We start from the raw sequence: 23,506 nt of genomic DNA, 5'->3' as shown, positions 1-23,506 counted from the left end.
CTATTTTATATAGAACATTGTTATATTTGTGATCGTTTCATTGTTCGTAAATACAATATCGTTCTCTACAGTCCAGTACGATTATTGGTCACCAAGTCTTGAGCACGTTACCACATTTTTAAGAGGATTAAAGGGGCCTGGTACCATATAGCTGGACCGTAGCGTAACAATATTGGTCAAAATTCTGATAATTAAACAAGTTTTCATCACATTGCCTTCTTATCTGTAAACAGGTGGTATAAGTGGAAAACCCTTTAACATGCCTAACGTGTAAGTATGTTTGCGCATGCGCGCAAGAACGGAATCCCCCGGATAAAACAAGGTCACGTTTTGACAACGCACAGGTGAAAGTGATTTAAAATGAGACTTTTTATACGTACTGCCGAACTGACATTTAGATTTTGTCTCGTTTATGTATCTGCTTGATTTGAAATGAATTTTTGAAGAATGCATGTAAAAATCAAGCGTTTAAATGAAAAATACGGGTACTGCTTCTGTACGGGAACTGCTCGCATGCCAGTACAGTGGTATTTTCGGAAAATAGTTATAACATACAAGAAATTTAAGTATATATCAATACAGTTTCAGTAAAAATAATGTTTGCTAGACATTAAGCCCAATCTGTACCTTTATAAAGTGAAGTGAGATGTTTATTGGTATTAGGTTTGCAAATTCAAATAATAGAACATGCCCCTTTTTTTGACAACATGTTGAAAAAATACATCACCAAAGGTCCTGAAGTTTAACATTTGTCAAATTTTCTAAATAAACCAAAATGTCCTACTGTGCATAATTTAAAGTTTTAACAAGCAAATTTAGCAAATTATGTTTTTTCATTTCCTATTTTATGGCATGTTTCTAAAAAACCATCTCAATGGTATTTAAAAGTACATATCTATATGACTAGACAGTCAATGCAAGGCAAAGATATTTTCAAACAGTAAAACTCATTATGCCTGAATGAATATTTAAGAACTATCATCCCTCAGAAATGCTTTTACTTTTATTTTTGAAAATCTTTTTCTAACTGGTGTCCTTTTATAGTTTCCAAAACGGTACTCATTGACAAATTACTTGAACCATCTTTTGCTTCTGTTGCCTTTTGGTAATTAGTATGGTTAAAGTAATTATTTTATAGAAGTCAAAATATTATTTTGTTTACATTTTACTACTCTTACGAAAGTAATTTTACATTCAGCACTAATTTCTTCAGGTGATAAACATCTAACATTCTCTTAAACCATTACTTTAATGTAATAAAAATAACGTAATAAAACGTTCGACCTTTTTGAAGGTAAATTTTTATTTGTTGCTCCTGTAAACTAACAAACATTTTAACTTACAGCTAGGTAATCATCAACAAGCTGATCAGCCTGTTCCTCGTACGATTTCTCCTCGTTCTTTTCTTTGTTACGTAAAACATGGATCACTTGTTCTGGATTGAACTTCACCAGAGCTTTACGTTGTAATGGTTTGTCGTACACTTTGGCTGCCTCAGTGGGAGAATAATTCTGGATTTTACTGTAAAACACATTCATATTTACAGTTCTCAACTGAATAAACAAGAAACATGGCAATGCCATGAAACCAGGTTTTCAATTATCACCATTGTAGATAAATATGTTGTATTTGAAATACAAATACAAGCAACAAACAATGTAACTATGTGCAATGTAAAACATGAATAATGTAGGAGGAATTGCGCACAGAAGAAGTGTTCACTATATATATTCTGTATAAGGAAAAAAAACAAAGGGCCATAATTAGGTAAAAAATTATCCAATCATAAAACCCCGACAATATGTGCTAGGGCACTTGAAGACAAAGCTTCTGTGAAAGTTTGAACAAAATCCGTTGAGAAATGTAGGAAGAGTTCAGCACAGAAGAATTTGTTCAATTCTGTATAAGGAAAAAAAACAAAGGGCCATAATAAGGTCAAATATTATCCAATCACAAAACCCTGACAATATGCGCCAGGGCACTTGATGACAAAGCTTCTGTGAAAGTTTGGTCAAAATCCGTTGAGAAATGTAGGAGAAGTTGCGCACTGTAGAAATTGTTCACTATATATTCTATATAAGGAAAAAAAAACAAAGGGCCATAATTAGGTCAAATATTATCTAATCGCAAAACCCCGACAATATGCGCCAGGGCACTTGATGACAAAGCTTCTGTGAAAGTTTGGTCAAAATCCGTTGAGAAATGTAGGAGGAGTTGCGCACAGAAGAAATTCTATATAATGAAAAAAAAACAAAGGGCCATAATTAGGTCAAATATATACCAATTGCAAAACCCTGACAATATGTGTCAGGGCACTTGATGACAAAGCTTCTGTGAAAGTTTGGTCAAAATCCGTTGAGAAATGTAGGAGGAGTTGCGCACAGAAGAAATTGTTCACTATATATTCTATATAATGAAAAAAAACAAAGGGCCATAATTAGGTCAAATATTATCTAATCGCAAAACCGCGACAATATGCACCAGGGCACTTGATGACAAAGCTTCTGTGAAAGTTTGGTCAAAATCTGTTGAGAAATGTAGGAGGAGTTGCGCACAGAAGAAATTGTTTACGCCGCCCGCCCGCCCATCCGCCCGCCGACATACCTCAATCTAATAACCAGTTTTTTCCTTCGGAAAACCTGGTTAAAAAGTGGCTACAAGACTGTCAGTCCAAAAAACAATATAAACCTTTGACCATCAAGTTCCCGAGAAAGAAAAAGCCTAAATAACTTAAGACATATTTAGCATACATTTCAAAACAGAAGGCTTCCAACTATCACTACTGGGATCCTACATATTACCGGACAAAATATGATGTTTTTTCGCTGTAACTTTTATTTAAAATAATAAAAAAGAATGAAATTTTACCCAAATAATTGTGGGTTCTTAATATACGTAAACATTCCTTTATCAAACATAAAATTAAACATTTGACCGTAGAAATGTGTCTTTAAAGTAGGGCATTAAAAGAGGAAAAAAATCGTGTAGACAACTCAATTTACCGGACATTGTGTTTCAAAATTTTTTTAAAGTCTTAAATTGAAATTAAGCAAGGAAACAACGACTATTGAATGGCAATGTTAAGATACTGGAAAAACCCAGTATGTCACTAAAATAGACACGGCAGTCATGCTTGTTACGAAGAGGCCAATATAGGGGTTTAATTGAAATTAACACTATTAACTCAATTAACATATTGATTTTTCATGATCCTTAAACGTATGGCACATTTTGATATTCAAATGAATTCTGTTCTTTCTCATACAGTTGCCTTTTGGTCATGTAGCATGTTGCAAAAACCATAAAGTCTATTTTTGTACTTTTCATGCAGAGTTTCCTCCCATGGGGTTAACCGGTTTCCTTATATGTTTTTTTTTTAATTCGCATTTCTTTGTAAAAGACAACAACGAGATACTGTTTGAACGAACTTCAAAATTACTTTTATCATTAAAATATGTTACGATTGTCTCCCGAGGTATTGTTGAGAAGAATTAAAAGTAAAACCTATCTAAAATAACCCATTAAGGGCCTCAATATTCGGGAATGCGAGAACAGAGTAGTCCCCCGCATGACCAGGTCATGGAATAACTAGTAAACATCAAGGGCATGTTAGTAAATAAAGAACTGAATCAACAATGTTTGCATGAGAGTGGTTTAGTTGTTATTTACTTTGAAATAGAAAGTGTGTATACGATTCAGACCGGATGATCTTTGAATCGAAGCAAAAAATAAATAGGATCCCAGTATATAAAATATAAAAAAATCTTCGAAAAAAAAAAAAAAAAAAAAAAAAAGTTTTGTATAAAGGCATTCTTTTGAATATCTTATTTTTATTTCACCAATACATAAACTGACATTTTTTCATAAAACACATATTACCGATAATAATAATAATATAAAAAAATCATTAATTGTTCTTTACATTAACTTGTGTTGTAAATTTTCTGATTTATCTTTTTTGAAATCACAAGAATACTGTTACAATACATACCCATCAGTAAATCCATACATATCTTTGAGATGCTGCTTGAGATATAACAAGAGGATGCAACCTTGAGCTATCCAGATGATTTCTTTGAGAGGGGTTATGTCTTTGGGTAAGCGGCCTGTAATGTAGATCATGTAAAATACAATCACATATTTTGCAGAAGAAATAAAATTTCGAGGGTTTAGTGCAAAAACAGCTGTAACTCATGTAACATAAAGAAGGAAGTTAAGTCCGTTTTGCACCGATCCATTAATTTACTAGATTAAACATAAATTCACAAATCAAACTAAAATGATCACGGTTTTTTCGTTTTGTTTTTGTTTTCAATTAAGAAAGAGGATATTGAAGACTTCTATACGATATATATATTTTTCTAAATTGCAACAATAAACTGGTATATAGTAATGCAGTGTCACTGTGGTGCAGACTCCTAGTACTGCAATATTTTCTCAAAATATATAATCATTTCAACCATTAAAGGCACTCCATATTTGTAAATATACAACACATCTATTTTTTTTCATCCCTGATAGAGATTTACTAGTGTAATGAACATAATATATAACTTTCCAAATCCCTTTAAACAAGTGTTATTGCTGTTATTGTTGAGGTAAACATGCAGCAGTGTAAGTTTTCTTGTTGTTTTTTTCATAGATATCTATTGATTACAATAAATCTAAACTAGAACTATCACTAAATGAGATTAATACCCCCTGCAAGACTGCTTCGGAAATGAGGATGTTACTAGTAACAGAATACCTTGTAAAGAATTGAAAGAGTTATGGTTGTGGGCAATTAAAGATGGTTGTGGTTCTTGTATGTTGCATTTCCTTTAAATGTGGTTGGCCATTGATGAAGTTTTATTGGATTACTCTGTAATAAGTCCAGAAAGACAAGGAAAAGGAACAAAGGGCAATAACTCTATGAATACTGAAGATTGAGTTATGGTTATTGTACACTGCACTTCCTTTCATTACGCTTGACCATTGTATGAAGTTGTATTGAATTCCAACTACTAGTTTTCAAGTTATGCACTGGACAAAAAAGTAACAAAGTTAGTCCAAATAGAGTTATTGTTCTTGTGCATTGCACTTCATCTCACTGCCCTTGACCATTGTATAAAGTTTCTTTGAATTCCAACCATTAAGTTTCAAGTTATGCACTGGACAATAAAAAGTAACAAAGGGCAAAAACTTTTAAATTAGTCAAAAACGAGTTATGGTTTCTGTGCACTGCATTTCCTCTCAATATACTTGACCATTGTATGAAATAGTTTTGAATTCCAACTAGTAGTTTTCAAGTTATGCTCTGGACAAGAAAAAAGCAATGGAAAAGTAACAAAGGGCAATAACACTATAATTACTCTGGACAGAGTTATAGTTCATGTGCTTGACCATTGTATGAAGTTGTTTTGAATTCCATCCAGTAGTTATCAAGCTATGCTCCGGACAAGGAAAAGTAACAAAGGGCAGTAACTCTTCAATTAGTCAAAATGGAGTTATAGTTCTTGTGCACTGCACATCCTCTTATTGTGCTTGACCAGTGTATGAAGTTGTTTTAAATTCCAACCAGTATGTTTTAAGTTATGCTCCGGACAAGGAAAAGTATCAAAGGGCACTAACTCTGTAATTTGTCAAAATGGAGTTATAATTCTTGTGCACTGCATTTCCTCTTAATGTGCTCGACAACTGCATGAAGTTGTATTGAATTCCAACAAGTACTTTTCAAGTTATGCTCCGGACAAGGAAAAGTAACAAAGGGCAATAACTCTGTAATTAGTCAAAATGGAGTTATGGTTCTTGCGCACTGTACTTCCTCTCAATGTGCTTGACCATTGTATGAAGTTATATTGAATTCCAACCATTAGTCTTCAAGTTATGCTCCGGACAAAAAAAGCAATGGAAAAGTAACAAAGGGCAATAACTCTGTAATTAGTCAAGATGGAGTTATGGTTCTTGTGCATGGCACTTTCCCTTATTGTGCTTGACAATTGTATGAAGTTGTTTTGAATTCCGAAAAGTACTTTTCAAGTTATGCTCGGGACAAGGAAAAGTAACAAAGGGCAGTAACTCTGTAATAAGTCAAAATGGAGTTATGGTTCTTGTGCACTGCACTTCCTCTCAATGTGCTTGACCATTGCATGAAGTTATATTGAATTCCAACTATTAGTCTTCATGTTATAGTCCGGACAAAAGAAAGCAATTGAAAAATAACAAAGGGCAATAACTCTGTAATTACTTTAGATAGAGTTATGGTTCTTGTGCACTGCACTTCCCCTTATAGTGCTTGACAATTGTATGAAGTTGTTTCGAGTTTCAACCAGTAGTTTTCAAGTTATGCTCCGGACAAGGAAAAATAACAAAGGGCAATAACTCTGTAATTAGTCAAGATGGAGTTATGGTTCTTGTGCACTGCACTTCCTCTCAATGTGCTTGACCATTGTATTATATAGTTATATTGAATTCCAACCATTAGTCTTCAAGTTATGCTCCGGACAAGGAAAATGCAACAGACTGCTGGACCGACCGACCAACCAACTGACCGACCGACCACTGGGTGACTCCTATATACCCACCCCCCAAACTTCGTTTTTGGGGGTATAATGAGGGTTTGACCGCATTTTTGTATCCCAAACTAAATCTTGGCTTTAAGTAAGAATAACTTACTAAGTAAGATGTCTTTGTCATCATCATCTTCATCATAGTACATGGTTGGTTTGTCATTAAGTACACCGTTCTCAGTAGCATGTGGGTTGGACAGCATCTGCAATATAGTACATACACAACTATTGTAATATCATACACATATTGCTTTGTACAACTTTCCCTAAGTGCTTGAATACTTAATAATCTAATTACCTTTAAGCTACACAATTTTACGAAGTTGCAGACTTTGAATGTGAACATTTTGAAACAACAAAGGATAACATTAAACTTTGTACACACATTTCCATGCTACATAACACTTCATTCAATATCCCAATTGTTTTTAAGAGTATGTTCAATAACAGCAAATCTTTTTACACCTTGAGTTAGAGGAATTCTGACCCATCAATCATTGAAGTGTCACTCATTTTCAACCAAAACAGTAATTTATCAGAAGAATCACATGCAAGGTTAAGTAATATGAACTTTACATTTTGCAGTGAGAAAGAAAAAATATAATTAAAAGTATGTCAAAGTTATGTTTCTTAAATAAATTACACATAAACTGTAATATTACATGCCATATTTGGTGGAAATTTTTTGTCACTGTTATAAAGATTTTTATAAAGCATAAAAAATCATCTGAATTAATCATTATGTAAACAATATAAAAATAGATGATAGACATTTGAGAATTACTGAACTCATGATTGTTTGTTCAGCACAGCAGCATTTTTTCCAAAGAATGAAAAACTTGTAGAAAGTAACATAAGCTAATCTATATTGGCAGCATAGTAAGTGATTAAGTCAAGCAAATCTGTGATGTAACATAACTTTTTTATTTTACATGTTCTCAGCCATTGACCAAAGTTGCTCACCTGAGGACTGAATGTTTTGTGAATAAAATTTGCTGCTGTTGTTTTGTTTTACGTTGCACCAAAACAGTATAGGCAACATTTGGCATTTTCCAGCTTTACTGGTGGAGGAAGACCTCTTTGCATTATTTCAGGCACAAACAGGCAACTAAGTAGAATCACCTTCATTCCATAAGCTAACTGGATAACCTTTTTACATTTAAAATTCAAAAGTCTCAGTCGCGATTAGAACCCACAGCAATTAGAGGTAAGTTGTTTGAAATAAGTGACCTTTACCACTTGGCCACGGATCCCTCATGCATTTGCAATGATGTGATGTTAATGTATCATAAATGTAATAGCAAAGAAAAGCTTCTTTAAAATTTTCCTATAAAAGTTTAACATAGATGACCACTAAGGCTGGGCCAAATTCAAGCCCAAAAGGCATAATTTGGACATTGTATATAATTGACCTTAAGATGATGCTTCATATCAAACCCTGTAAATGGCAGTTTCTGACAAGGTGAATTTTAGTTTTATTCATAAAAGGAAACAACATGACCTCCCCCATCCATGGGCAGGCCAATTTTGACCCCTAAGCATTAATTTGAACAACCTTGTTGGAGTTCCACTAAACTATATTTCTTGCCAACTATCTACACTCCAGTCATTGGGCTTTCTAAGGCAGGGGCAGAGACAATTTTGACCCTTAGAGCCAAAAGTTTAAACAGTCTTAGTGGAAGTGCACTAGATAATTTTGAGTTTCATGCTAACTATCTGAGCTCTAGTCCTCGGGATTTCAGAGAAGACAGAGGTGTTTACTATATACAAACCAGGAAAACTCATGATAACTGGGGAGGTGGTAAATTTAACATAAGTACTAAAATAACATTCCTGTTAAGTTTGGTCAAAATCCGGTCATTAGTATCGTATCAGAGATGTATAAAGAAATTGCTGACCACCTAAACCACCAGACAGAGAATGATCACAAAAGCTCACAATGAGCATGTCTCACAATGAGCATGTTATGCTCAGGTGATAAACAAATATAATTAAAAATAACAAAATAAAGGGGAGCATAAAATAAGAAAAAAGTGCAAAGTAGGAATAAATAGAAAGGAAAAAAAACTCAACTGAAAGCATACAGGAATGAACAACAGAAAACAATACTTAAAGTCAACAGTAACAATTCAATTTTCATAACGGTAAAAACTTCAATTTCTGTAACAGTAACAATTCAATTTGATAACTGTAACAATTCAATTTTTATAACTGTAAAAACTCAAATTTCTGTAACTGTAACAATTCAATTTTACAACTGTAACAATTCAATTTTCATAACGGTGAAAACTCAAATTTCTGTAACTGTAACAATTCAATTTTATAACTGTAACAATTCAACTTTATAACAGTCACAATTCAACTTTGTAACATTTCAAGCATCTCTTTTAAACAGTTTTACCTTGTGTGACCGTGTGGTACGTACAGCATTGTTGCTTTTTTCCTTTTTACTTTTCTTCTATTTTCAATTGACATAAAAATTACAAACATCACTTTCAAGATGCAAAAACTATTAAAAACACACCAACTAAGAATTTGCTAGGATTTTAAACTCTGAAAACTTGTAACTAAGAAACTGCTTTAAGATGAATTTGACCCCTTTTTATGTTAATATATATATTTCTTTAAGTAATTTTGATAAAATGAGGTTCTAATGAAGATAAATATTATAAGTACCATTTTTCTGGATCTGTTGTCTTTGAACTGCAGCTTCTACAAGTAAAGGAATAAAATAAAAGTAAAAGCATACAAAATAATAACAACAACAATCATAGTCCTAAACCCTTACCCTTGTATATCTCTAAAGTGGAATTGTCCGTCTTTCAATCTGGAGAAAATCATTCCTCAATAATCATAATTTCCAAAATAAGTACCGACTAAATAGTGAACAGTGCTGACCATGATCAAGTGGCATGGATGTGCCCGCTGGTCTTGGTCTGCATTTCATACATTGGTAGATTTTGTTACCAATCTGCATTGGTCCCATTGGATGGAATTTGTCACTGGTCAACACTGGTCCTTGGGTAGATTCAGGCTAAGAGTTATGAGACTAAATTGTGTTGTTTTTTTGCCCACATAAACACTACCAGTCACAAATCAAATCAGATCATTACTTCTTAATATCCATGCTGTCCCTCATTAGCTTGAAATTCAACTTTCTCTTTTCCATTCAAATTTTTTCATGCAAATTGATTTCAGTATTTGAAAGGAAATTTGACCCTTTCTGTACTCTTAAGCAATTTTCACTATGACCTTTTTTATTTCCACACAAATCTATTTCTATATTTCTAAGAAAATATTTTTTTATTTTTAAATTCCTATACTTTATGACTGTTCATGATTTCAATTGCTGTTGAACTCATGAAGAAATGATTGAGGCTGGTAGGTCGTCAAAACTTGTTTTATAACTAAGGCAGTGCATGCATTATCGATTCTATAAATACCATTTTTATAAACACCTACCAAAATAATATCTTGAAAAAAGCCAGCACTATGACAACAAAATAATTACATGCAAAAACTATTCATAATCATGCCACTTTATTTCAATACAGTACACAACTGCTTCCCTTCTCTCAACATGAAAACAAAATAACAAACCTCTCTGAAAGACTGTAACAGATTAGATCCAGACACGGACACGATAATGTCAATCTGGTGAATTATAAACAGTGGCTCGTCCTGAGTTTGGTATAAAAAGAAGGCAAGGTTATCTGCAATGTACATTTGTTCTGGTAGGTTGATTCTCTGTAATGGAAAGTTAAAACAAGTTATTAAAGAAAGAAAACAGTAACAAAAGGAACAAGCAATGAATAAATCAAATAGAGAGAACTCATGAATGTGATAAAGAATAAACTGCGCCTAAATTGCTTCAGGATCTTTAAGCAGCATACTTCCAGATTCCTACAAATCTTTATTAATTCTACACAAATTGTATAAATATGCAAAAATAAATAGAACGCTTTAAGTCATATAGTAGAGATATGTTAATAAAACAATTTTATATAAAACTTCAAAAGGGTATGGATTATTTTAACGTTTTTTAAATCTTTATCTTTTGAAGTTGTACTTTTGTGACACGTGTTTACTCATCAGGAGACATGATGCTTTAATATGAAGAACCCTTAAACAATACTAAAACTGAAGGCTGAACACACAGATATTGAGGAAAACAAAACAAACGCAAGAGAACCACTTACTGCAGAATCATCTAGAAGATTAAGTAATGAGGTGAGAATGGCTCTTCGGTGTGACCTATTGGTTCGTAAAATGTTATAAAGGAATGCATTAAGACTTGAACTGTTATCATCAGGGTTGTGAAGACCTCTCACTACAAAATTGTTGCCCTCAGAACCTTGAATAAGCCGCTGTAGACGGAAGCACATTTTAATCCCTTGCAGGGCTTTACTCTGAAACAAGTAACAACACAAGATGATACTTTTCAATGTTTTCCTTTCTTTAATCTTTATATAGCAAAACCAGAACAAAACAAAACGCATTACTGCTATTTGACTCACAGATAAATGCTGATGTTTTTTTTTTTTTTTAATCAAAGCAAAAATGTTAAGGGTCCAGTAAGACCTCAAGTGCCTCTCTGTGGGTTATTTCAGGCACACCCCTAGTAGAACCACAAGCTAGCTGAATAGCTTACTCACATGACCTCAGTTTCTGGCTGGATTCAAACCAACAGCAATTAGGGACAAGTGTGATCAACCATCCTGCAGAGATGTCCCCTTACAGTTAAATTAATAAAAGATCATAACTGTAAAATAAAGTTTCAATTATGAAATCTAGATATGCTACTTCCCATGTACAGACAGGTCACTTACATGGATAAAACCTGGATATTTCTTCTCTATTTCCTGCAACTGTTGTTCTGCCTTGACTCTGATTGGAGCTTCAGAGTCTGTTGCCATGCTGATGAGATATGGTACACACTGAAATATAAAGAGCAATACTTCATGTAATGATAATAACTGGACAATTATCTTTGAAATAATATTTTATTATCATTATGTTACAATTCAACAGCTGTCCCCCCCTCCCCTCTACACGTTTATTTGAACATATTTATGCTGACCAAAACATTTATCAAGGAAAACCTCAAAACATGAGTTAAAAGTCTCAAACTGAACAGATTTTCCAACTGTTACTCATGAAATGGAAATAGTTCAACTGTCACTTAAGATAATGTTGAAAGTCCCAACATTTCATTTTACACATAAAATCATACAAATAACCTGGTAACAAATGGCTGAAAACACATCAGTTTATTTAAACCTACCTGTACAGGATGAATGAGGCCCTGTTTGAGAACCAACTGTATCACATTTAATGCTTCAAGTCGAACCTGCGACTTGCTTGAGAAAAACACTTCCAGCACCTCTTTCAAGTACACTTGCATAATGGTACTGGCCATTCTGTAATAATATAAATCTACTCAGTAAACTGATGACAAAAGGTATAACTTGAACAAAAAATAGTTTTCGAAATTTTCATAAACACAAACTTATATATATTTTTTACTAAATCAAAAGAAAATCTTCATACTACTATCCAATTCTACATATCTTAAAGATTATTTATACTTGTCTGCTGGTAAATCCTGTTTGAAATATATAATTGTGAAACTATCAACAGATTATAATTTGGAATAAACAATCTTTTACAGACTTCAATAACCAGACTAAACAGTATATATTAATGCACTAAGTCAAAATAATTTCAAGATTAGCTTGCAGAGTTGCTTCCCTTACCCTGATTGCACATCCCCCATTTCTTTAAGATCCTCTTCCTTTGCATGTTTCTTCCCTGTAAGAAATAATGAGAAATTAAAATATCTTTAAATTCTTCACTATTATGACCATTACACCAAAACTGCAGAAAAACTTTCAAAGACTTAAATGTTAAAATAAATTGGCTAAGAGCATTTCTCAGTTGCAAGTTTTCTGAAACATATATTCGGAAAATATATTGAAAATCTAGGAAAACTTTTTGAAAAACAAATTTAATCATCATAAAAAAGAGACAGCATCTAAATCACTTGTAGAATTCTTATTGACTTGCATTATATATGGATCAATTTTATCACAATAAAATACAATAATGATCCATGTGTAACTTAGTACTTACAATCAGCATCTGACTTTGCCATTCTTACTTCTTCTTCAACAAGATAATAGGAAAGGTTTTTCAAAACCTGAAAGTGAAAATAAGAACATAGATATTCAAAGATAAATATGACTTCATATATCTTTAGGTATGACATCAAAAGTAAAGGAACAAATATTTATCATTATATCTGCAGCAATATCCATTCATAAAACATAAATGAGCCGCGTCATGACAAAACCAATAAAGTGGGTTTGCGACCAGCATGGATCCAGACCAGCCTGCGCATCCGCGCAGTCTGATCAGGATCCATGCTGTTCGCCATTCTTACTCTTCTTCACAAGATAATAGAAGGTTTTTAAACCGAAAGTGAAAATAGAACCTAGATATTCAGACTCCAATGCAGGCTTACATCTCTTTGGACAAGCATCAAAGTAAGGAATAAATACTGTATTAATTATATGTCACAAGATCCATTCATAAAACATTAGTCTTACTAAAATGTACAAATAAAACAAGCTTCATATCAAAACAACTAGGACATCTGAAATGTCACTTACTTGGCACTTGAGTTTGATAGGAGAATCTGGATTGGTTAAGTGTTCACTGTACATGGTTTTAAGCGTCCTTCCCAGCATATATTCATAATGTCTAACAGCAAGAAAACCTGCAATAAATTATTGAAATCAATAATTTTTCACTTCTATTCTTTTTGCAAGGTAATATATTAATTACAGCTTTCATCAGCATTGAATCCAAGTGCACATCCCCAATAATGTTGATTTAAAGTTTATGTTAAATAACTTAGATCACTAAGATCTTTTGACATTAAGATTTAAATGTAGAAGTATCATACTAAAAATGCTGTAAAATACTCTTAGGGAAACAAGTGTTGAAACATTCTGTTCCACTGTTGATAACATTTGAGTCTCTTGATTCAGGTGATAAGATCAATATACAAATAAATGGGGGAAAAAAGTCCCTTTTTATAGTAACATAAGTTGATACTATTTGATATGTTTACACTGACCTAGACCAGTTAGAGCTTTTGATTGCACATCTTCATCAGGGTGTTCTGTGTAGTATATCAACACATCAAATATTTTCTCTTTCAATGATGTCTACAAACCAAGAAAATAACACAATAATCAAAGGGAACAGTGACTAATAAATATATAAATCAAGGCATAATTACTAACTTTATCCACTAGTATCCTATAATAATGAATGGGAACAAAAAGTGCAAAAAGTTGTTTTTGAGAACAAAATGCATGATTTGTTGTGAAATAAAGAAATGAAAGCCAAACACACTGAATATTAAGTTTATAAAACTTTACATTGCAAATAAGATAAGAATTTAAATCTTAAAGTTTGAAAAGTTAATGACGTCCATACTGATGTAATACCAAAAGCATAGAACAATGTCAACTTACATCCCCATCATCTTGTAACTCTGTGGTTTCAAAGTTAAAATGTTTACACATGAGACCAACTGTGAACAATGACCTGAGAAGTGTTGGCTTTCTGTTGCCTTGGAGAGGGACTGTGGGGTGTTCTTGATGATACGACTGAAACTTCACTAGATAACCTGAAAATAATACATGCGTTGTGTTTTAAAAACTTTTGTTGCTTCCTTGAAAGTAGGAAACTTTAATTGTCAGAGCTAACACTATTATCATATATCTACTTAAGCAATGCCATTATTAACCTTACAATGTAGAAATCAAACCAAGAAATCCTTTGAATTATAAGTAAAAAGCCAGAATATCCTTCAAATCTGAGCAGCCTGACATGGCCATTTATTGGAAGCTTTGCAAATTTCCTTTTAAGTATAATTATAATGAATTTTTTTCTAAATGACAGGCAAGTTCACTCAAGAAATTCAGCAGGTTAAGACAAAGTTTTTTAAGCCAGTCCTATGAATACATGACACAGTACCTTAGTTTGCATATCAATGGCATGTAAAGATACTTTATTATTAGGATATAAAAATCATCTTACCAAAGAACTTCTGGAAGCAATCTTTAACAAGAGGATAATTATGACTGACATTATTTACAACAGCACCTAAACAGCTAACACAACTTTCTAGCACCTGTAAAACAAAATAAATTTTATCTTTAATTAAAGACACTATGCATACAAATCAGGGATAAAGTAATCTTGAATTTATTTCACTTCACATAGAATTCTGAAATAGCCTAAATATTAACATCAACAACACAAAATGCTTTCATAAAGTTTAAATTTCCCTTTCTACATACTTTTTTTTGTTAAATATACTTAACATTAATTGGATGTTATCAACATATACTGTTTGTATAACATTTCCCTTATCACCAAAATTATTTTCTGCTATTGTGAAAAAATCAAGATGACACTAAGATGTTGCCTTTCTTTACACAGCATAATGGTCATACAAAACCAACAGTGTCTACATACAATTTTTTTCCCATATTGTTTATTTGTTTCATTGTACGCCTTTTCCAAACAGTATTTAAGTCATATAGGCGGGTAGTTTCCTAACCATCGTTCCTGGAGAATAACACCAGTTTCTTCCTCCGTGCTAAATTTTTTTTCTTCATAATACAATGCATGTAAGAAATGATAACTTACCATCATTCCATGATTCAATATCAATTTGATCATGTCCTCCTCTACCTGAGCAAGGAAGTTTTCACTTGGATGATCCATCAATGGTATCACAAGCTCTAATATCCTTGCCACATAATGTAGTACATAGAAATCACCCTGATTCTGCAATGTTTAATATATACATACATAATGCTATAGTCATACATAACTAGATTTAACTCTTTCACAACCTACAAGAAAGAATTATCCATTCAACTCAATACCGTGTATCTTTGCCTTTACTAGTGACAGTCCATGTCAAGAAGTTAGAAATTAACTATTTTTTTAAAGTAAATTAAGAAATTCTTACAAATGCCACTGGCAAATACACTGTAATCATACAAATATGGATTTGGTATTTTGGTAGCTTATAATTATGATGTTAATAAATTTATTGAATGTTTTTTTGTTTAGTTTTTGAAAATACTTTCTTATATTACTGACTGAATATTTATTACAGACTGCTATTTCAGCTGTTTTGAGATTTACCTCTGTACATATGCTTTAATTCAAAATTGACAAATACATTACATGATTAATTAATTCAGAAAAGAATTTGTCATAAATAAATTGATAAAATACTTACACTGCATTTGATATTAAGATATGGCTGGAGAGTTTGTGCATGTTCTAACATAAGATCTGGTTTTATTTTGCCAAACAAAAACAATGTTGACAGACAGGCAGACAAACGATTGCTGCATTTACCATCTGAAATACAAAATGTTCCAACATGTATCTGTCAGACAAAATGTTTCTTTTTGCTTTTATTTCATATTTGTGACAACAGCCCATCCTCCTATTTCTTTTGCTCCTTAAAATGTGCAATGCACATAACCAAATATATATATTAATCTACATTTTTTTCTTTTGTATTGATTGTTTTCGATAGGTCATATTGAGACAGTCCAACTTACCTGATGGAGGATGACCTCAGGTGCCCTTGCTTGCATTATTTCAAGCACCAACCGGCACCTTAGAAGAACCCACAGCCATACAGGGAAAGTGGTTTGAAGTCAATTTTTTCTCCTTGTAATGCCTAAGAATCTTAATGTGAATTGCTAGCAGCTATTATGTTTGAAAAAAAAAAAAAAAAATGTTACAAAGAGAATGAAAATAGCCTTCTGATTTTAAAAACTAAGGGCTTTCTCGCACAGAAATAGTTCCCATTCTCTAGCTCAAACTGTTTTCTATAACACCATTTTAATCTTCATTCGAATGTCAAAACAACCCTTTAGACATCTATACTTAAAATAGCATACTCACCAACACTTGTTTCTTCTAACCGCAGCACATTTTCAACTAAACAGTCTACAATTTGCCTACACGACGTTAATGCTGACTTGTTGTAGTTTCCATGTTCATCTTTCTTTAACAAATTGTCCAATAATTGTTCAATGAATTCAAAACCCGTATCTTTGCTAGCCGCAACAACCTCAGTGATATTAACAACTCTTTGAATAAGTTTTGACGAGTCTTTTTCTCTAGAACTCAATGGAGTAAACCACATAGTTTGAAACACTTCGTTCACTAATTTTTTAATTCCATCTTCATCGTTCACTCTACGTATCATTTTAACACACATATCTGGAATCTTATTAAAGTCTGGCTTTTCGTTGAAAATGTCTCTGAAGATTTTGATCACACGTTTTCTCACACTTATGCCTGTATCCTGAAATTTCAATAACATAGAAATAATATTTCAAGTTCAATCAAAACGTACTTCTTTCAGTTAACCTTTTAATGGATAGTTCATCAGGATTTGAAACAAATGTTTTATATTCTGCAAGAGAATTTTGTTAATAAAAGCCAATTATTTCTTCAAAGATGAAACAGAGTAGAAACGCTAAAATGGAATGATAATGCTAAAATTGAAAAGTAATGCTGAAAAAATGAAGTATGATAATAGCACATTTCTCATTTATTTCCATTTAATATCTTATTAAACATTGTACAAAATATATACCTTAAAAAAAAACAAGCCAGTTGCATTTCATTAAAGTGTTGTACATATACACAATTAACTTTGTTAAGTATTATCTCTGATTTCTGTACCTTTTATTATGTTACTTTCTTTAAATGTTTAACTATCCCAACCAACATCTATTGAACATATCGAGGGTTGATCACAAATTTACAGTAACTTATACAGAAGGACTAACAACTGTATTGCCAATTATTAATAAGGTACTATTAAATCAAAATCATTACCAGTATTCTTTCTGAGAGCATGTTATAGTACTGTGGAATGAGTTCTGGACGGATGAGAATGAACTTTCCCACAAGTTCTATAGCTGCCTCTCTTACTGACGTGGATGGATCAAGAAATCTGCCATGGACACCTCTTTCCATATCAGGCTGAAAAATGAAACAAGAAAATTCAATTTCATACTTGTTATTTTTTCTATATCAACTAGAACTATCACTAAATGTGATTAATACCCCCACAAGTCTGCTTGGGAAATGAGGATGTTACTAGTAACAGAATACCTTGTAAAAGAATTGAAACATAGAGTTATGGTTGTGGGCAATTAAAGATAATTGTGGTTCATGTATGTTGCATTTCCTTTCAATGTGGTTGGCCATTGATGAAGTTTAATTGAATACTCTGTAATAAGTCCAGAAAGACAAAGAAAAAGAACAAAGGGCAATAATTCTATAAATACTGAAGATAGAGTTTTAGTTCTTGTGCACTGCACTTCCTCTTATTGTGCTTGACCATTGTATGAAGTTGTTTTGGATTCCAACCAGTACGTTTTAAGTTATGCTCTGGACAAGAAAAAGTATCAAAGGGCAGTAACTCTGTATTTTGTCAAAATGGAGTTATGGCTCTTGTGCACTGCACTTCCTTTGAATGTCCTTGACAACTGTATGAAGTTGTACTGAATTCCAAACAGTAGTTTTCAAGTTATGCTCTGGACAAGGAAAAGTAACAAAGGGCAATAACTCTGTAATTAGTCAAGATGAAGTTATGGTTCTTGTGCACTGCACTTCCCCTTATTGTGCTTGACCATTGAATGAAGTTGTTTTGAATTCCAACCAGTAATTTTCAAGTCATGCTCTGGACAAGGAAAAGTAACAAAGGGCAGTAACTCTGTAATTAGTCAAGATGGAGTTATGGTTCTTATGCACTGCACTTCCTCTCAATGTGCTTGACCATTGTATGAAGTTATAATGAATTCCAACAATAAGTTTTCCAGTTATGGTACGGACAAAAGAAAGCAATGGAAAAGTAACAAAGGGCAATAACTCTGTAATTAGTCAAGATGGAGTTATGGTTCTTGTGCACTGCACTTCCCCTTATTGTGCTTGACCATTGTATGAAGTTGTTTTGAATTCCAACCAGTAGTTTTAAAGTCATGCTCTGGACAAGGAAAAGAAACAAAGGGCAGTAACTCTGTAATAAGTCAAAATGGAGTTATGGTTCTTGTGCACTGCACTTCCTCTCAATGTGCTGGACCATTGTATGAAGTTATAATGAATTCCAACTATTAGTCTTCAAGTTATCGTCCGGACAAAAGAAAGCAATGGAAAAGTAATAAAGGGCAATAACTCTGTAATTACTTTAGATAGAGTTATGGTTCTTATGCACTGCACTTCCTCTCAATGTGCTTGACCATTGTATGTAGTTATATTGAATTCCAACTATTAGTCTTCAAGTTATGGTCCGGACAAAAAAAAGAAAGCAATGGAAAAGCAACAAAGGGCAATAACTCTGTAATTACTTTAGATAGAGTTATGGTTCTTGTGCACTGCACTTCCCCTTATTGTGTTTGACAATTGCATGAAGTTGTTTTGAATTCCAACCAGTAGTTTTCAAGTTATGCCACGGACAAGGAAAAGTAACAAAGGGCAATAACTCTGTAATTAGTCAAGATAGAGTTATGTTTCTTACGCACTGCACTTCCTCTCAATGTACTTGACCATTGTATGTAGTTATATTGAATTCCAACCATTAGTCTTCAAGTTATGCTCCGGACAAGGAAAATGCAACAGACAAAAAAAAAAAGCAATGGAAAAGCAACAAAGGGCAATAACTCTGTAATTACTTTAGATAGAGTTATGGTTCTTGTGCACTGCACTTCCCCTTATTGTGTTTGACAATTGTATGAAGTTGTTTTGAATTCCAACCAGTAGTTTTCAAGTTATGCCCCGGACAAGGAAAAGTAACAAAGGGCAATAACTCTGTAATTAGTCATGATAGAGTTATGGTTCTTGTGCACTGCACTTCCTCTCAATGTGCTTTACCATTGTATGTAGTTACAGTAAAGACTGTCTTAGCGACCCCCTGTATATAGCGACGTTCTGTCTTTAGTGACCATAGTTAGGTGCGCCGAACAGTATTTACTATATAAATGGTCTGTTTGTAGCGACTCCCTGTCTAGTCCGTACAACGACCATGATTTAGTCACCCGTTACGGTATTTGAGCCGTGAACAGCGACTTTTGCGGAGCAAGGCTTGAACTAGGTGACGACTTTGGCGAAGACGTCGCCTTCGGATCAGCGACTTTGCCTAAAACAAACTTCAAAGAGATCGTCGCCCGAAGTTTATAATTTTCTGTCATACTTATTTACGCTGCTAGGTCTGTTAATAATTTGTTTACCTCTCAATTACAACCAATTACCATAATCCGCTAATTAGGAACGCGTGTCAACATCAACAAAATTCAATACACGCCGCAAGGCAAGAGTTCATTATGTTTATCTTTTCTCATTACGTATTCATGCATTGACAAATCAGAACACGCGTTGTATCTATGACAGTTTGCATTGACCAATCGGCGACACGCTAATACACTGTGGCTGTTTGTTGACAATTACACAAAATGGCGACAGATTCAATCAAATTTCGCCGATAGAATGATTAAAGACACCTGCATATACATAATTGCTGCGGTGTTTTGGCGAGTAAAGATAAACAAGGCCAAACGTCTTAAAGGTGTGATTATGTTTGAAACCTCGATTTTTAATTTTTTTTCGGAGCACTTATCTTTAGAAATTATGTGAAGATTTGTATCTAATGTTTTATTAATACATTGAACTCCGTAGAATAAACAGGCTGATTATACAAAATTAAATGTCTCTACAGTAACATCTCATTAGTAAAATTGAAATTAAACATTTTTTTACAAACAGATTTATCAATATAAATTACATTTTAATGAATATGTAACTTAATTTTTAAATACTAATGTTATGGTGTAGTTTATAATCTTAACCAATTATACATTCAATTTTAATACTCTCTTGTTTTTTATAAATGACATTTGATATGTTTAATATCAATAAAAATATAATTAAACCCTTAGTATGGTACTATCCTGCTTTTCAACAAAATATTGGTATGATATGTTCATATATCCGAATTATGTAGAGACTGTCCACAGTGACTCCCTGTCTATAATGACCTTTTTTCTTTTCTCCCATCGAAGGTCACTGTAAACAGTCTTTACTGTATATTGAATTCCAACCATTAGTTTTCAAGCTATGCTCCGGACAAGGAAAATGCAACGGACGTCTGGACCGACCGTCCGACCGACCGACCACCGGGTGACTCCTATATACCCCCCAAACTTCCTTTTTTGGGGTATAAAAATGATCAGCAAATAAAGCCATAAAAGTATTCTGAGAGATTTTCACCCCCAATTTCAAAACTTTTTTTTTAAAACAATAAATATTCCAGGACAAAACTGCTACCTCTTTTACAGTCATAATAAAAAGATAAAATCTAAAAGAAATGGTGTTGCTCTTCTATTAACTATACTAAAATAACTTTTACTTTGCCTTGGTTGTTTGCAAATGCACTGATGCTAATCAAATTCTAAGAAAAAACAATCTTACCCTAGCTAACACTCCTGGATCCGCCTCAACAACTGATGTTAGACACTTCATAGCTTTTGTTCTAATGGCTACAGCATTCTCAGCTAGCACTTTTAAGATCTGAAAAAAATATATGATTCTTTACTGTTAATACCCAAGATATTAAACTGTCACCACTCCTCTCTAATTTAGAAACTATTTAACATGGCAGAATTCAAATGAAAAGCATAGAAAGACAAACAAGTCATGTGTTGATGAAGCATTCATCTTAACAGGGATCCTCACATACATGTCTTCACATCAATAACCTGTTCAGAATAATTAATAAATACAAAGAGAACATACCTGGCCAAGATAAATATCAAAACTTTGTGCAAACGGCCGTTTTGAAGACAGGTATCTTGCTACCAAACAACCACTGTCATAGTCCAATTTACTTGGAAGTGGTCTGAAAAAAAGTCAAAACAATATAGTTATGAACAGCTGTATTACCTTATGATTATCATCAGATCCCAATGTATCCAATTTGACCCTGCCTAAAAGGTATCCTTTTGAAATATTATTCTCCCCACATATTAATAATTGTCCCCGACCCCCTCATTAGAATCTCAATGGCAAAAGAATAATCAAAACAATAACACATTTCTATACTGTAAAACTGACACTAAATTTTTCTTAAATCCCAAACAAGTTTTCATTATCTCAAATGTAATGGATGGAAGTTGTAAGAATTGAAAGAAAGTTTCCTACTTGTAAGATGAGTATGGTTTGTAGCTGGTTTTTCAACTTGTGGATAGCAGAAATTTCGGTTCTAGCTTAGTGTCAGCCAAGTTCTCAGTTGATTTTCTCTTCCTCCGCATCAAAATTCCTCATCAGCTTTCTGATGTTTCTTTTGGCTGCTTCTTTGGTTGTGTCTCGGAAACCATTGAGCAATGGTAAAAACTGGCGTGCAAACTGAAAGTTAACATGTAAACATATCATTAAACATGCTTTGATATAACAAAGTCACACTGTCATACCAACAATATTCCAACAAGAGCGATCAGTAATTCACATGTGTCGCCTCATGATGGCCAATTTCATGTTGGGACAAAGTTTGTGACAGACGGACAGACAGACGGACAGTGCACAACTAGACTTGGTACTTATCATTCCTGTAAAGTTTGGATAAAATTGCACCAGTAGTTTATGAGGAGTAGTCCGGACAAGCTTTTGCGTATCTGGCAACACACAGAAAAAACACCTTTTATCAAAGGGCCATAACTCGGCCAAAAATCATTCAACCGGAAAACCCTTGCATTTATGCGCAAGGACTTGAGCTACAGATCAATCCTGTAAAGTTTCATTGAAATTGCTTAAGTGGTATAAGAGAAGTAGTCCACAACTTTAAAATTAAAAATTATTTAAAGGGCCATAACTCTGTCAAAAATCATTGAACCGGAAAATGCTGACAATATGCACAACTAGACTTGGTACTGATTTCATTCCTGTAAAGTTTGGATGAAATTGCACCCAGTAGTTTATGAGGAGTAGTTCCGGGTGCTTTCCCCCTTCTGCTCCCCACAAGTTTTGTGACGGACAGGGACAGACGACGGAGAAGTGAATCCCTATATGTCGCCACTACTTCCGTAGAGGCGACACAATAACAACACTTTACCTATCATGTTAAAAACTACTTAAAAATGACAAAAATTGTTAACTGCAAATAAATTTTTTTGCATTTTTTCCCCATGACAGACCTCATTGTATGATATAAAACACTTGGTTTTGACTGCACATGCCTAGGCTTCCAGGAGCATCTTCAAATTTTCATAAACTTCACTGAATATTCAAGCGATTCAGGCATATTGTCAATATCGAATTAAAAAAATACATGTAAGAGAAGAAAAAGCAAACTTGGACATTACCAAATAGGCCGGTTTCACTGGCACCGTGATATGAGAGGTAGTCAAGCATAGCTTTTTGTAAACTTTGGGTTTCATCTGGTTCTTGTACTTCTTCCTGAAACATTTAAAAAATTTATTATGTATATTTCACTGAGGAAAGTTAATGACAGTATGTTATTAAATGACTAAATATTCTGGTAGGGGTTAAAGTCAGATAGCATTGTTTTCACACTTAATCTGATACCTTGAACAAAAATGTTGATTATTAAGAACAGCTCCTGTATAACAATCCTAATCATAACATTAACACTTGTTAAAATCATCACTGAATAAAAATCATTTAATAAATCCTATTTCAATAATAAAATGAGCTATTCAATAACAAACCTCGGGACTTTTCCTTCCACTTTCTCGTTGGATCTTTTTACTTCTTCCCATCATCTTTCCTTATCACTTTCGTGGTTAACCCTTTGTAACCAATAGTCCCCGATGATTTCTTTGACTTTA

At 33.3% G+C, this 23,506-nt stretch overlaps 1 protein-coding gene across 1 annotated transcript; it reads right to left on the bottom strand.

Moving 5' to 3' along the window:
• Positions 1 to 1,343: 1,343 nt before the first annotated feature.
• Positions 1,344 to 21,892, bottom strand: LOC132721781 (nipped-B-like protein A; the record flags this gene model as incomplete). The annotated part of the gene is made up of 22 exons (XM_060706158.1): positions 1,344 to 1,521; positions 3,992 to 4,106; positions 6,655 to 6,751; positions 8,950 to 9,006; positions 9,225 to 9,260; positions 10,149 to 10,295; positions 10,748 to 10,957; positions 11,378 to 11,485; positions 11,833 to 11,968; positions 12,305 to 12,359; positions 12,681 to 12,747; positions 13,220 to 13,326; positions 13,690 to 13,780; positions 14,093 to 14,247; positions 14,661 to 14,754; positions 15,276 to 15,416; positions 15,880 to 16,004; positions 16,560 to 16,965; positions 17,505 to 17,651; positions 21,135 to 21,233; positions 21,459 to 21,561; positions 21,864 to 21,892. Coding segments are annotated over 22 exons (2,703 nt in total), but the record flags the coding sequence as incomplete, so codon positions are not given.
• Positions 21,893 to 23,506: the final 1,614 nt, after the last annotated feature.

This window comes from Ruditapes philippinarum, unplaced genomic scaffold, assembly GCF_026571515.1.
Source record: "Ruditapes philippinarum isolate M1 unplaced genomic scaffold, ASM2657151v2 ctg13998_1_1_1_1, whole genome shotgun sequence".
NCBI classification, from domain to species: domain Eukaryota; kingdom Metazoa; phylum Mollusca; class Bivalvia; order Venerida; family Veneridae; genus Ruditapes; species Ruditapes philippinarum.
This window is presented reverse-complemented; position numbering and strand designations above follow the sequence as displayed.